The following is an 11,578-nucleotide window of genomic DNA, read 5'->3' on the forward strand; positions in this document are numbered from 1 at the left end:
AAAAAAAAATAATTCGAATAATTCGATTAATTTTAAACGTATGATCGAATTATTCGAACAAGTTAAAATCTCTTATTCGAATTATTCGTTTTATTCGAACAAGAAAAAAATCGAATAATTCGAATACCATAATAAATACCTTAATGGATAACAAAAACTTTTATTTTCATAATTTAAAAATATTTACAGAATTATTTTGGAGGTAACATATTTTCATAACTGTATCCAGTTATAGTAATAGCTATAGTAAGTGGGACCTATAATGGGTCAAAATCGGAAAAAATATTTTTTAACCCGATTTTTTTTTATAAAAAAAATTTTTTTTTTTGACTCAAAAATATAATTTAAAAAAAATTAAAAAAAATAGAACTGGAAAAAACTTTTTTTAAAAAAATTAAAAAACAATTTGGAAATTTGCTTAAAAATAATTAAAAAAAAAACAATTAAAAAAAATTTATTTTGTTTAAATAAAAATATTTTTAAGTTAATAGCTCTCTTACTTGTTAAATGTTATAAGCAACAGCTTAAACTTACGTTATTTAGTGTAGGGTGTTTGTCAAACAAGCCTATAGTCAGACGTGGGGCAAATTATAAAAAAAAATATGTGTATGTCTGTGACATGTAACCAAAGAATTTAAAAAAAATAAACACAAAGAGAAAAAGAAAGAGAAAGAAAAAGAAAACATAAACGAAGGCAGCAAAGAAGAAGACACACACACTTTTAGCAGCAACAAACAACAGCAAAAGCTTTAACGATTTAACTTGATAACCAGAGTTTAAAATTGTTTTTCTTAAGCACGAGTTACAAACAAAAAAAAATAAACCTACCAACAACAAGCAGGCATTAATGGCATTTTTTAATGGTTGTAATGTTGTTGTTGTTATTGCCTTTGTTGTACAAACTACAAATATAATTGTTTAATAAGAAGTTTTATACCGACTTGTTTGTTATCGTTGTATTGCATTGTTGAGACTACCTACATTGCAGGGTAAACAGTGGTTTAGAAACTTTTTATTTTGGAAATAATGAGGTAGATGGTGAACAATTTGAGATAACTTAATGATATTTCACATATTCAGTGCTGAGGTGTTTTAAAAATCACTTGTATTTACATGGGTAATTGGAAAAATATTACCAAAAATTAAATTTTTATTAGAGTGTCCAAGAACCGGTTTCCGGTTTAACCGAAAAAGTGTGTTTTTGAAAAAACCAGATAACCGGTTTCAGTTTTTGTCTTTTGAAAATATGTATTGTTTTTTGATAAAGTTTCAAGGTTTGTGAGTCTCCTGAAGTGTACATATAAGTACTATGTACAAGTTTTGGAAATTATTGAAAACCTTAGGACTAGACGAAAAACATTTTAAAGAAAATTATGTATCCATTCGATTCTTAGAATATATTTACCATTAAAACCTGAAATTTCATGCTTTAGTAATTTTTCGTGAAGAAAATTTTAAAATTAGTGTTATTGAAAAATTCAAACATAATAAAATTTAGAACTTATATATTTCTTTTAATTAACATATTGATAACATTTGCCATTATCTGCACTTAAATAACGAAATTCTTAAAACGGGGAAAACATGTTCCAAAATTTTGAATTACACACTTAGTTATTAAACATTATAATCTAAACGTTTTTTTTTTTTGCTTTGAAAATGTTGCATTTTGTGTCAACAAATCGTTATATGCGCGAAGTTTTGCTTTACTTCTTCAATTTGAAAAAAGTGCCACAGAATCACACCGATTGCTCACAAAAGATTATGGTGAATGTGTTTCATCGGTAGTGGTGATTTTGACACGAAAGGCAAAGATCGCCAAGGCCAGACAACAAAGTTTGAAGACTAAGAATTGGGGGCATTACTCCATGAAGATTATTGTAAAACTCAACAAGAGTTTGCAAAATCATTGGGATCTACTCAAGCAACAATTTCAAAACGTTTGCAGCAGGATTCATCCAGAAGCAGGGGAATTGGGTACCATACGAATTGAAGCCGAGAGAACTTGAATATCTGCCTTTTATAGGTCTCACAACAGGGATGGCAAATGGAACTTAAAAATTATACCAATCAGCATCAGAAATTCTACTTTTTCGACTGTAATTGTACCAAAACTAGGGTTCCTCCACGGAAAATTTTTTCTCAAGAATATTTATTTAAATTCCAGTGAAATTTCGGGATTTTTTTAAAGTTACAATGAACAAATGAACAGTTGTAATGAATAAATTTGGATCGATTCCATTACATCCATTCATTCTTTTGGTTCTAGCAACAGATATTCAGTTGATAATGAAGCATCGTAGTTTAAATTATCGAATTTTTGTCACCCATCTAACTTTTTTTAGCCACAGCTGAAAAATTCTGTCATTAAGAATTACAAATTCTATGGATATTCATATTCAGCAGAAAATAATGGCAATAATAATGGCTTAAATTTGTTTATATATTTTTTTGGTTTAAAAAACACTTAAAATTAAGAGTGTGACAAGACTAGTCAAATGACGCTATTTCTTCTTTATTTCAAAAACACATAAGTATAATTTTTAAAATTTGATTGTTAATATTTTGGTATAATTGATAGAGAACATAAATTCGTAAATTGGTTTAAATATATTAACTGTGAAATAAATTTTCAAATTGTAACAAATGAGTCATTGCTGTACCATTGTACTTTTTAAGATCAAATTGTACCAAAAAAAGTACTTGTACCAATTTTGCCATCCCTGTCTCACAATAAGTATTTAAATCTTATAACAAAAATTAAAACTATTTGCTCTCTAACAAGAGAGGCTTCATGGACAAATGGCACTCATCCTAGCGGGGTGGTAGATCTGCTCTACGGAACCTTGATCGGGTTTGGCTAGTAGTCTTGCAAGAGGATTGGGATGGGTTTGTAGTTTTACTATATATTTTACACAGAATTTTTTTAACTATTCCTATACCAATGGCACTTCCAAGTTATTCTGGATGTTTTCATTTCAGGGTGCTCCCGTCATGTTCATAAAATTTTAGATTGGGCCCTCTGTATAAGATTAATACTTGTGTTGCTAGCCATTCCCCATAATTGAATTCCATATGTCCAAATTGGATATAAGAACGGTCTTATACAGAACGAAATTATATTTATGCCTTAATTTTGATTGATCACTGATTAACCAATGAAAGCTAGAGGCTTTTAGCTTCATGTCTCTTGGTTTCTATGTGACTGTGCCAAGTAAAGAATATCAAGGTATGTGACATAATTTGCTCTCCTTAGAGCTAACGTAATATGATGATTTTTCGAAAGATTGAAGAAATATCTATCTAAATTAATTGCGACACATTTTGCTAGGAGCAATAGGTAATAAGTTACATGGATGAGAAAAAACACCTGCTTAGCCATAATGTCAAATTTTGACCCTATCTAACTCAGAAGTTCTGCACCGATCTTGTTGAAAAATTATGTCTGAATTACTATCCAATAGAACTAATTGAAAATTTCATCCCGATCAGAAGACATGAAATGCCCGGGGAAAATACTTTGTAACCCTAATTTTTTTTTCAGCCAAAATTTTTTTTGTCATACAGTAATTAAAAAAAAAATACATTTTGTTTACCAAAAAATATTAAAAATTTGTAATTTAAAGTATAATTTGGTGAAAGGTATATAAGAAGGTAGCTCTCTTACTTGTTTTTTTGACATTTGGATAAGAACAAAATTTTTGGTAATTTTTTTTTTAAATTTTGTAGGCGAGCAACTTTTGGGTTCATGTCTTCAATCTTCAAACATTCACGAACAATTTCCAAAATAAAAATTTCTATACCATTGTGGAGTGGGTCAAAAGTAAGATGTTTAGCAAAAGCATAATTTTTTTTTCAAAAATGTGCTCAAGTTTATATTTTCAAACGAAACTAGCGCTATGATGAATTGACAAATGATAGATAACATTAGAACGACTATATGAAACTGATAATTTAACCTTAGTAAGCTTTCTAATTTAGTTTAAGAAATAACTGGTTCATTTAACAAAACACGATCATTCTAACCCACTGTATAGGCAATGAATTTCGTTAGACTTATTTCTATCTATGCGTTACTTTTACTACATATTGTTGTTGTATACAATAGTTCTTAGAATTCTAAAATTATACAAAGTTGTATATAGTAGTTGTTGTTGTACAATTGCTATGTGTGTCTATGTTGTTATTGCTTTTGGCCAAGATCACAATGACCGCTAAACAGAGAACTTGTTAATTTGCGAAAGAGGAATAAAAAGAAGAGTTTGAATAGAGAAAAAAAAATAGGAAGAAAACAAACTATCAAAAGTTATTTAATAGTTTAACACACATACCGAAAGGAATAAGTATGTGTAACTATGTATGGCTGTATTTAAAATTCAAAAATTTATGCTTAAGAATGTCTCTAAGAAGATGATATAGTCAGTTTAAATTCAAACACCGGTCAATAAAGTCGTATCGATTTGAAAACGAAAAACCAAAATAAAAGCGAAATTCAATAATTTAAAAAAAAGTAACGAAAATGCGTATCTTGTCCATTTGCTGTTCGGTGTTGTTAATCACCATGTGCATCATTATGCAACAACAGAGTGTTGAAGCAAAACCTTTTATATTTAAGTTCTTTGTGCCACAAGGTAAGAAGGAGAAAATGAATACATACAATATTGCGAACAAAGAAATCAATTGTGGTTGAAGCAGTAAAATATAGTTGAAAGGAGAAAAAATAAAGAAACAAATTAACAATAAAAGAAAAAAATCCCCATGACTTAAGTGAAATGTTTTATATATTTCTTAAAATTTTAAATTTAATGGACTGAAAAAAAGTTAAGGAATAAATCAATCTATAATAATACTTAACAGTGCTAATAAGTTGCTAGTTACATTTTAAATATTTTCAACGAAAACATAAATTTAAAAAAAAAAATTGGTGACAACATCATTTCGTTTCTACAACTAAATAAAGTCAATCATCTATAGCTGGATCAATAGTTTATTTAATCTCAATTTCGGAGTATTTAAAAAAATACTTTCGGATGGACAACAGCTTTTCAATGATATATAAGTATTAGATATTATCTCTTTATTACAAGTTTTATAAGAAACTTTTTTTTAGAAAGCAAAGGGTAATATCAGTTTTAATATTTTAATCTCAAAATCTTTGTTTTTTGACGAACCACAAAACTTTACAAGTAATAAAGTTGCATTACTGAAGTGCTCTAATTTGAGACCACGTAGCAGCAATTAAAATGTACTTAAACATATAATTAATGAAATATTTATTAGCTACTTAAAAATATGTTAACGAATTTTATTTCCATTGAAATACTTAACGTATATGTGTGCTGGTCCTATTATGGACCTATGCTAAACGAATTTTGTTGTATGGTAGATATTTGTGTTAAATTTGATTCAATATCAACATATATTTAACATTTATTTAAGTTGGGAGATTTCGACTAAAAAATAAATTAAAAAATTTTATTTTTTAAAAAATAGTAATAAATTTTACGATACGTAATCAAAAAGCAAATTTAAAAAAAAATGCTTGGAACTACAGATATAGATTTTTAAGGTTTAGGAAAACGAAACTGGCGGAGAAGTTGTATGTAGCTATATATACTCTTGATGTAATAAAGTATCAGAAATACTACTATATGGTGTTTAAAAATACATTTGAGAATGAAAACTGAATGCCGATGATTACTGGAAAATGTTACAACGTGATATGTTAAAAGCTCTATTAACTTTTGTTGAACTATAAAAATTTAGGGAAATAGAAATTTTGAAATTTAAAAAATAAATACAATTTTAGAAAAATTAATTTTTTTATTTTTCTAAAAATAGAAATAATTCGTACGATTCATAATCAAAAAGAATATTTTAAAAAAATGCTTGGAACTCAAGATATGGATTTTTAAAGTTTAGGAAAATGAAATTGGCAGGGAAGTTGTATGTAACCATATATACTCTTGACATAATAAAACATCAAAAAATACTAATATACGGTGTGTAAAAATAGATTTGAGAATGAAAACCGAATGTGGATGATGACTGCAAGAATGTTACAACGTGATACGTTAAAACCTCTTGTAATTTAAAGATATAGAAATTTTCAAATTTAAAAAAAAATCTAAAATTTTAATTTTCAATTCAAAATTTTTATTTTTATTTTTCAATAAATAGTAATAATTCGTACGATTCATAGTCAAAAAGAAAAATGCTTGGAACTCAAAATATAGATTTTTAATGTTTAGGAAAACGAAACTGGCGGGGAAGTTGTATGTAACTATATATACTCTTGACATAATAAAACATTAAAAATACTACTATACGGTGTGCAAAAATATATTTGAGAATGAAAACTCATTGATGATTTCAAAAATGTTACAACGTGATATGTTAAAAGCTCTATGAACTTGTTAATTTAGGAAAATAGAAATTTTGAAAATTTAAAAAAAAATACAAATTTAGAAAATTTAGTTTTTTATTTTTCAAAAAATAGTATTAATTTCTACGATTCATAATCAAAAAGAAAATTTAAAAATAAATGCTTGCAACTCAAGATATGGATTTTTAAAATTTAAAATAAACGAAACTGGCGGGGAAGTTATATGTTACTATATATACTCTTGGCATAATAAAACATCAAAAATACTACAATAAGGTGTATAAAAATAGATTTGAGAGTGAAAACCGAATGCGGATGATGATTGCAAGAATGTTACAACGTGATGCGTTATAATATTTTCTTCAACTATGTTAACTTTCAGCAATTCTCATCTTGCATCATTTTAAAAAATTAAATTTAAAATTTTTTAAATTTAGTTAAACAAATTCTAAAGTTTTATCTGTTGAATTTTAATAAGGCTATATAAATGAATTAAATCCCATATAATTAGATAAACTAGCATAATGATTTGAATATTAAGGATTTAAGGTACCGTGAAAAATCTCCCAAATGAAATATAAATTCCTAAACTTAAAAAATATGCCAATAATTGGCAGTTTTGTAATAACAAAAAGCTTAGTCCTGAAATAATACCCAATTTAGAAGCAATGGTAGTATCCCCATACAAATGTCCCCCTGAACTACCCAAACTTATAGGAAAGACATCAAGGAGCTCTGTGGTAAAGTAGATATAAAATGAATCAGCCCTCTGAAGAACTTTAAAGTACTTATTTCCGATATTTCGCTACTCCACTGCATAGCATCTTTAGGGTTAATTTTTAATTAAAAATCTGACCTCTAGCTCTAGAAATTTGATTTAAAATTAACAAAAAAAAAAGTCGAATAAATTGTGCTAAATAAATAAACTGAAATGTTTTCTTCATAAGTTTCGTTTAATAATAATTTGCTAAAAGATTTCAAATTCTTACAAATTTACAAAATTAATGTTACAATATTTAACTATCATTATTTCAAAGATTTTTTATAATAATTTCATTTGTATTTACTTATTCCTTTATTTTTATGCTCTTAATTACAGCACCACCACCAGCACGTACTTCCAGTTCCTCCTCTTCTTCCTCCTCATCATCTTCATCAGCCATCTCTACTGGTTTCGACTTTTCCAGCATTATAAGTACAAAAATAAATCTGTTGACAAGTCTTTTGCAGGCTGGTCTTTCAAAAAGTTCTGGTGGTTTTAATATCGGTTTCAATAAATTCTCCAATACTCAAGTTGCCTCTACCCGTAGACCCTACACTTCAACTACTGCTACCACTCCCGATGCAGTATTCGAACCAGAGTCAACAACATCAACCACCACTACCACAACAACAGAATCATCCAAATCTTCAGAGATTTCCTCAGAAAATAATGGTTTCGATAACAGCGACAATAATGACTCTGATTCTAAGGCCACAACCGAGAGTAATGCCAGTGAAGGTTCTGCCAGTTCTAACAATCAAATCTTTATAACCACAGAAAAGAATAGCTTCGATTCAACTACCTCGAAAGTAGCTACTGATAACTCGTTTAATGGAGGTTCTGACTCGGGTTCTATAGTAACCAGCGATTCAACTACCTCGAAAGTAACCACTGATAACTCATTTAATGGAGGTTCTGACTCTGGTTCCAAAGTAACCAGCGATAAGTCAACAAATGATGGTTATGATTACACTACATCCAAGGTAAACAACAATAACTCTGGTAATGGAGGTTATGACTATTCTACATCCAAAACAACCAACGATAACAATGGATATGACTACTCTAGCTCCAAAATTACCACCACCAATAATGCAGGCTACGACTACACTACCTCCAAAGTAACCAGCGATAAATCACAAAATAATGGTTATGACTATAACCAAGGCAACTCCAAAGCACCCACCGATGACAGTGGTTACGACTACACCACCTCCAGAATTACCACCTATAAACCAAGTGGCTACAGCTACTCAACACCCAAAACCGGTTACAGCTACAGTCTTTCTGCCAATGCAATGAGCGAAAATGAAATCTCCAATGAAGTATTGTCAATCAACAATCAATATTTGCCTGCTCTTTAGATTTATTTATGTCGATTTTTTTTTTTGCAACAACAACAAGCCCATAATTATTTCATAAGTTTAAATATTCTGAATCTGTAGTATGTGAATACCAGATAGATATTTGTATGGGGTGTGGTAAAAATTTAAATAAATAACAAGAACTAGAAAGAAGTAAATATTATGTATAAATAATATATAAAATGTGATGATCATCATCATTATTATGATGATCTTTATAATGATGAGTGTATTTAGCTTATAAGATCAACATGACAAGACTTGATTTTATAATTAATAAGTAAGATAAAAATTGCAATAAATTTTTTTTAAAATAAATAAAAATTAACAAATTTTAATGTGTTTTATTTGATTTGATCTTTTATGTATTTATTAGTTAGCCGCAAAAAATACCCACACGGAAGTTGTGTTGTTGTGGTTTTTTGCTTTTTAATTGTCAGAACTGTGTTTAGAGAATTTGTATAGATTTTTATTTAATAGGTTAACTAGTTAGTTAGTTATTTATTTAGGGATATATCTAAACAATTAATCTATTATTTCTTCTTTTGGTTTTTCTTTAAATTCAAGTTCATCAATTAGCTTGTTTCAAATTAAGTTTAATTTTAGTTGTTAAAATGTTGTGTCGATTTTTATCAGTTTTTTTTGTTAACCAAAATCACAACCTCCCATTTAATGTTTTTAATGTTTGGAATTTAGTTAAATCAAACAAAACTGATCTATTGTTCAGATATTGGTTAATGACTTTTTCCTTGAGGATACATAAACAGAGTGTTTTATTTGTATATAATTTATTTCAGTGCTATGTATAACAATAACATACATATAACACAATTTACCTAATAAACTTCTGTTTGTCAACATTTTCCGATATATGGAGACCAGGGTCCACTATAGACCGATCCTTACAAAAGTTTGTAGACAAATTTTGGCTCGTATAAAACATGTTTATGTTCAGTTTCATCAAGATATTAATAATTATAAGAGAATTATGACTGTGCAAGTCATTCTCTGAGGGGGACCTTATATGGGGACTAGGGACAAATGTTGCCCTATTTTCGCCATTCTTTACAGTATAATTTCAGAGTAATTAGCACTAATTTGTTAAAACTTTGTATCACTTAGCTCCCTACTGCGTTTTCTTGGAAATAATTCTGTATCTCGGGAACAATTGGAGATGTTGTTATAAAAATAGGGACTAGTTCGTGGTCTCTCATAGTTGGTCACCTCGAGTCTCACATTTAAAAAAAAATCGCCAAAAATCCATTTATGATCTGAATGAAATTTAAAATATAAATAGTCCTTAAGAAGATATACAGAAAATACGCCTACATATGTAGTAGGGTATTCATGCGACTTATGATCGTTCGATTAATCGAATAATTTCTTACGAATAATTATTCGAACAATTTAGAAATGGACATTATCGAATAACGAATAATTCGAACAATTTCATGTAGAATAATCGAATAAAACGAATAAATGTTCATATATATTTAAATTTATTAAATTGCTTAAAATTTTTCTAATTTCAAATTTAAATAAGTAATTATGACTCACAAAAAATGTATTGTTTCAGAAATTCGACAAATACCTAAAGACAAAGGGACTTTCGATCACTGTAGATGAGTGTTCCGATAGCTCCTTCTATAAATATATAAATATTACTGCAAGAAGTTACAATTCTAAAAACAAATCTTTCAAAATTTTTAACTTAGGACTTGAACCAAAGAAAATATAAGGTACGGAATAAAATATTTGTTATTTAGCTGGCGAAATATTAGAAGAATCGCAATTTATAATCAAAATATTAACATAGATTAAAGTGGAGTTGAATGTGATGGAGAATGTGATTTTGAACCCGTGCCGACTTGCGATTTAGTTTTGAGGTGCATTTACAAAGGGAAAAAATGCAATTTTTTCAGTTTTTGTAAAAATTTTGGCATTAAATAATTACTTTTGCAATTTAATTTAAAAGAATCGAAATGTGTACGCAATTGTCGTTCTAATAAAATATATAACAGAAAAATTGGTTAAAAATGTTAAAGTTATTAAAAAATCGCCAGGCCATTAGAACAAGAAATGTAGGAACAAAATTAACATATTTTGAGAAATATTAAAACAAAAGCTTGTTTTTACTTAAAATATATCCATATTTACTTGTATATGAGTTTCTTTCCATTTTCAAATTTTTAAAAATTTTGTTAAACAAATTTTAGAATTTGTTGATCATCACTTGGGTATTTATTGACAACATAATAGGGAATAAAAATGTGAAAAAAGTATGACAATATCCCCCATAGTTTTTCCGTACCTGCGATTTAAATTTTGTGATTTTCATGAAAAACTAATTTTTTGGCCATATTTTGGCGAATGAGTCGAATTTTCTTACTGTTATGATTTTTGAATAAGCGCTATTCAGGATAATTTTATTCCTTATTATGTTCTCAATAAATCCCAATGTGATGATCAAAAAATTATGAAATTTGTTTAACAAAATTTTTAAAGAATTGAAATTGGACTGCCGTTAAAAAAATTAAATTTTTTTGGTTATACCTGGGAATAGGTAAACGGTATCCTACGAAGACAAAAACTCACATACAAGTAAATATGGATATATTCTAAGTAAAAATAAGATTTTATTTGAATATTTCTCAAAATATGTTAATTTTGTTCCTACATTTCTTGTTCTAGTGGCCTGAGACACGTTAATGGCCAGGCGACTTTTTAATAACTTCAACATTTTTTAACCAATTTTTGCCTTTTATATCTTATTAGAACGACAATTACGTACACATTTCGATTCTTTTAAACTAAATTGCAAAAGTAATTATTTAATGGCAACATTTAAAAAAAAAACTGAAAAAAATTAATTTTTCCCCTTGTAAATGCACCTGAAAACTAAATCGCTAAGTCGGCGCATCTTAGCTAACATTTTTCTTGGTGGTATTTTAGGTCAATACGAAAGTTTTCAGCGGATATGCCTCAAAAAAAAACGATATCGAAAAATAAGGGCCACCCTAACGTTTATATTGTATTTGAATTTATTATCATGTCCAACTATCTCAA

General features: G+C 28.1%; 1 protein-coding gene across 1 annotated transcript; it reads left to right on the plus strand.

The window, feature by feature from the left end:
* The first annotated feature begins 4,462 nt into the window (after positions 1-4,462).
* Positions 4,463-8,844, plus strand: LOC135958791 (uncharacterized protein DDB_G0271670). Its single transcript, XM_065509689.1, has 2 exons — positions 4,463-4,631; positions 7,485-8,844. The coding sequence occupies exons 1-2, from the start codon at positions 4,520-4,522 to the stop codon at positions 8,510-8,512; spliced, it is 1,140 nt and encodes a 379-aa protein (XP_065365761.1). The 5' UTR covers positions 4,463-4,519; the 3' UTR covers positions 8,513-8,844.
* Positions 8,845-11,578: the final 2,734 nt, after the last annotated feature.

Source organism: Calliphora vicina, chromosome 4, assembly GCF_958450345.1.
Source record: "Calliphora vicina chromosome 4, idCalVici1.1, whole genome shotgun sequence".
Lineage (NCBI taxonomy): Eukaryota > Metazoa > Arthropoda > Insecta > Diptera > Calliphoridae > Calliphora > Calliphora vicina.